Genomic DNA, 4,743 nt, shown 5'->3' on the forward strand with positions numbered 1-4,743 from the left:
TCCCAAGAGATAAATAAAGCTCCCATGGTTTCCCTAGAGGATTTCTGTGATGGAAACAACCTTCCTACTGGTGTCTGCTGTCAACAGTTTTTAATCGATCATTACCTTGTAATAATAATTCCTGGGAGCAGGAACTCCTAGCTCGAGCACTCTATTATGAAATGAAGAGGCTGCTTCAAAGATGTGAAATGACGAGGGCTGAGGTTAGCAGGTAGAAATAGGCATCGCTTCCAGGAGATAGAAGGGGAAAAGATGGGCAGAAGGCATTTTCCCAGGTGTAACTCAACCGCTCCTCGGCTATTGTTTGCCTCCCTGGGAATCTGTGCAAATTGAGCGAGGAGCCATGCAAGCTGCTCAGAGCGCGCCCATTTTCCTTCCCTTCTTTCCTAACAAAAGATCCCTCCAAAGCCCGGCGTCGGAGGCTGGACATCTGTCGCCATTTGGGGGGGCCGGCGTGGTCATTGAAAAGAAGCAGTGACCTGTCAGCTTTGATTGATGGCCACAAACCTCCGGGCTCGACCCCTCGTGTGGGAAAAGAAGTCCCGCCAAGGCAAGTCCCCTTTCACATGCTAATTCTGGGTTATAAATACAGCAGAGGAGCCGCACGGCAGCAAAGAGCCCATCGGGAAAGGGAGAGACCCACCGCCCAAGTGCCTCCTTCCCATCCCGTCCTCCCGGCGTGGCCAGGCTGGATTAGAATGACCGCCACCACCACCGCCGGTGGCACCCACAAGCTCGCCAGCACCAAGGAGGAGAGGAAGGTAGGTCCCCTCCACGCCACTGCAGCAGCATCCGCAGGGATGCCAGCACCGGGCATGATGAGTGCCGCGGCTACAGGCACTGCTTCTAGGAAAGAGAAAGGGGACAATTTTTGTTTTCTTTTTATTATAAAGGTGCTTTCTCTGAATTTAACCCATGTGGGTGGTTTTGCTGCTTCCTTTCTCAGCTTTAGAAAATCTTCTCTCTGTTTTGTTATGGGTAAACTCTGCTTAAAACGAATGGAAGTGGGAGAAGTGGGAGCTGCTCCCGGCTGAGGGACAGGCCATGACCAGAGCTGGGGGTGGTGCAGTCTCCATCCAGACCTTGTCCCGGCCCAGCATCGCCTCACCCCACGCTGGCGACACGGCTCTGCCCTCGCTGAACTGCAGCAGGGAGGAAGAAAAAAATATCAACTGCAAGTTTCCCCCCTTTTCTTTTCCCTGCCAGTTAAGGAAACCCCTCATTGAGCGGAAGCGAAGGGAAAGGATTAATAACTGCTTGGACCAGCTGAAGGAGACGGTGGTGGGTGCTTTTCACCTGGATGTAAGTGCTCATTTTTTTGCTGCTTTTTGTCCCTTTGTTGGTGGAGGATTGGGCTGGTTGGTTTGGGGGTTTTTTTGAGGGGGGTGTCTTTTCTTTTGAGCAACTAGACATGGTACAAACCCTTTGTCGCCTCTAACTGCCACGTTCTTTCCTCCTCAGCAGTCTAAACTGGAAAAAGCAGACATCCTGGAGATGACAGTGAAGCACCTGCAGAACATCCAGAGCAGCAAGCTGATGGGTGAGTGCCCGCTGCGCCCACCCTGCCAGGGGTGCCAGCAGCGCTCATCCCCTGCCCACTCCGCAAAAAGCATCTTTCAAACCTGCTGGGGCCCGGGCTGCGGCTCCGTTTGGCTTTCTCCACTAGATGGGGAGATGGAGCTGGGCACAGGTTAACCCACGGGAGGTTATTTTTCCTTCCAGAGCTGCTTTTTGGTCTAGTTTTGCCCTTGGCGGTGGGCAGCAGGGCGTGGGGGCTGCCTGCCTGGGTGGCTCACACCCTGCCTCACCTTCCCCCTGTGCCCTGCGAATGATTCACCTCGTAGTAAAGCCCGGTGGGCTTCAACGAGCCTCCAGGGAGCTTGTGGGCGAAGGGAAACCTGATCAATGCTTTTAAGCAGGACCCACCACGCAGCTTGTACCCGCTCACCAGCTCCCCTTTGTCTCCTCCCCAACGCAGCTGACTCCAAAGTGGGCCTGGAAGCGCAGCAGAGGTACAGCACCGGGTACATCCAGTGCATGCACGAGGTGCACAACCTCCTCCTCACCTGCGAGTGGGTGGACAAGACCCTCGGGGCACGGCTGCTAAACCACCTGCTGAAATCCTTGCCCAGGTCTGGCGAAGACACCTGCAAAGCAACACTCAGGTCCTCCAGCCCTTCTCAGCAGCCTGTCTTGACACCAAAAAGCCCCCTAAGCCCTAAAGGGAGCACTCGGGGCACAACCCCATCACAGGAGCGCTTCTACCCTGCCGAGAACAAGCAGGCTTCGAAAAACTCCTTCCAGCTGCCATCGCTGTCAGGTTTCAGCCAGGTTGATGCTGCACCGCCCAGACAGGTCCTGCAGCCAAATTTTTCCCATAACAACCCTAGAATGGGGTCATTAGATATGTGGAGACCGTGGTAAAGTGTGTTTTAAAATGCTTATCCTAACCTTAGACACTCGCACGTATGTATCTTATAGATATGTTTCTTTAAAACACTTGTGGAGCAAGTCTGTTCCTGTAGGTGTACTAAAGACCAGGGTACTTCAAGCCGAAGTAAACCTATGTGTAGCCTGCATTGTAGAAGGCTGCTATTATTTTTTATTTATTTAATACATCTAAATTATTGTATAGAATCCTCTCGTGCTCTTTAGTGTATATTAATTATACAGCTTTCTTGTCTTACATACTTAACATAATTAACTTCCTATTAATAAAAATACAAGACAACAAGCAACCACCCCCCCTGGCACCAAGCTTACCTCTCGGCTCTCACACACGCCACGGAGATCACTTTGTTGGATAAAGGGGTAAAGGCCCGATCTCTTCTACTTTTTATTTTGATTATTATCCTTGTGCAGCTGTATGAGATTCCGGTTCTGATTCCTGTAAATATGCTGCAGAGATGAGGAAAAAAAAAAAGCAAATGGGAGAGACTTGGACTTCTTTTAGGCTGTTTAGAAATGCTCTCTGGATTGTTCCCTCTGGGATGTGCTGTTCCCAGCCACCGGGATGCCCTGACATTACTGTTGAACTAGGGAGCTATATGTGTGTATAAATATATATATATATATGTTACATATAGTTATATTTAGGGGTTATGGTTTTGTTTCTGTAACTAAAAGTTCTAAATAAACTTTTGAAATATAATGATTGATATTTCTCCTAGCCTTGTCCTATCTGCTCTGAATAAACAGATCTGCTGTTTATCTGGGGATCTGCTTTTGTTTTCTGCTTTCACCAATGGGTTTTCCTGGATCCAATTGAGAGAGATGGTTTGGGTTTTGCCCCTAATGCTTTGTAGAAGCAGTAGCACACACACACACGCAGACAGAATCACCTGGATCACAGCAGCGCTTAAAATGTTACGAAAGAAATCAGGAGTTGGGTCTATCAGCCTGGATCAACGCTTCAGCTTTTACTTGTAAGGGAATCACAGGGATAATCTAAAGGGCAGGAGGTAAAATCCCCTTTAAATTGAACCAAGGAGACCGGGACAAATCTGCTTAGCTTGTTGGCAACATTTGGTCCCTGTTTTCATCTCAAAGGCAGTTAAAAGTTCCTCACAGTTAAAATAAAAGAGCAAGGAGCCTTAAACAAACACTGTGCATACTAATTAATGGACCTGCAGTTCAGAGGGGCTCATTATGCAGCGAGATCTATTTGATGCCGAAGGAGTGAAAAGCATCACCTCTGGGTTTAGCATATTTTTCTGTAAAGCTCTCCCTTTTATCCAGCCCTCTTGAAAAGCCATTAGGAGTGGTGGCGTAAGGGTGGTAGGAGAAACAACTGGCCTACACATGGCTGCGCAGAGGAAAGGCAGGTTTCTTCAGCCGTGGGGTCTGAAGGCAGGTAAAAGCACAGATCTGTACAGATTTTACCGCAGTATCACTTTCCACCCTCTGCTTGAAAACAAGGAACGAGGACTTCCACCTTTCCTGATGGGAACCTGCGGAGTGACCATCAATGCAGCAAATGCACCCAAATCACCCTACCGCAACCATGCAGCAAACAGCAAAGCGCACAGAATACTCAGGGCAGAGAAAACAATCAGGCGAAGCAAACCACAGAATTTAGGCAGAGGAAAGATGTTAAAGACCTCCCCGGTTTATTACCAAGCATGTTGCTGAGCTTAGGTAAAGCCCCCATCGAACCAGAGCCCCATGGCTGCACCCGCCGGGGACCCGTTGCTGCCCGGTGCGGGGGTCCGCAGACCCGTGGGGCAGGCAAGGGGGCGAGCTCCCTCCCCAAGGGTGGCCTGAAGCTTTCTTTTACTTCTAGGTGGTGTCAGTAATGCATCTCATGGCGCTTGTGGCTGCTTTATTGCTACGCTAGGAGAGGCTGTGATTAAAATATTTTACTATGGTTCCACAGCATCAGCTCAAAAACATACTTTCCCCCTGAAAGCTGTAAATCCCCAGTGACTCATGATCAGCTAGGGTTACCATGCTGAAAAGAGATCAGTGGGAAACACATATTTCTTACCATCTCTGCTTGTTTACTTTGTGCATTTGAAAATGCTTTGTGGTTAGCGAGTTTTATTATTTCCTGTTTCTAATCAGTAGGTTTTTTTCGGTTGTGGGTGTGGAGGGAAGGGTCACATGGCAGCTGGTGAGAGAGTTTTTAAAATAGAAAATCAAGACTGCAATACTTCGCCAACAATCTCCAGGAACAGTTTTAGTACAAGATGCTCATTTTTCAGTGCCTCCATTTCAAACCAATGGTGACCTTTCATATGATCT

At 49.0% G+C, this 4,743-nt stretch overlaps 1 protein-coding gene across 1 annotated transcript; it reads left to right on the forward strand.

The window, feature by feature from the left end:
• The first annotated feature begins 220 nt into the window (after window positions 1-220).
• On the forward strand, window positions 221-3,210 carry LOC119156835 (transcription cofactor HES-6-like). Its single transcript, XM_037407213.1, has 4 exons — window positions 221-761; window positions 1,207-1,302; window positions 1,462-1,540; window positions 1,979-3,210. Exons 1-4 carry the CDS (start codon window positions 567-569, stop codon window positions 2,422-2,424), a joined length of 816 nt encoding a protein of 271 aa, XP_037263110.1. The 5' UTR covers window positions 221-566; the 3' UTR covers window positions 2,425-3,210.
• The last annotated feature ends 1,533 nt before the right edge of the window (window positions 3,211-4,743 follow it).

Source organism: Falco rusticolus, chromosome 13 (genome assembly GCF_015220075.1).
Source record: "Falco rusticolus isolate bFalRus1 chromosome 13, bFalRus1.pri, whole genome shotgun sequence".
In the NCBI taxonomy this organism is placed as follows: Eukaryota; Metazoa; Chordata; class Aves; order Falconiformes; family Falconidae; genus Falco; species Falco rusticolus.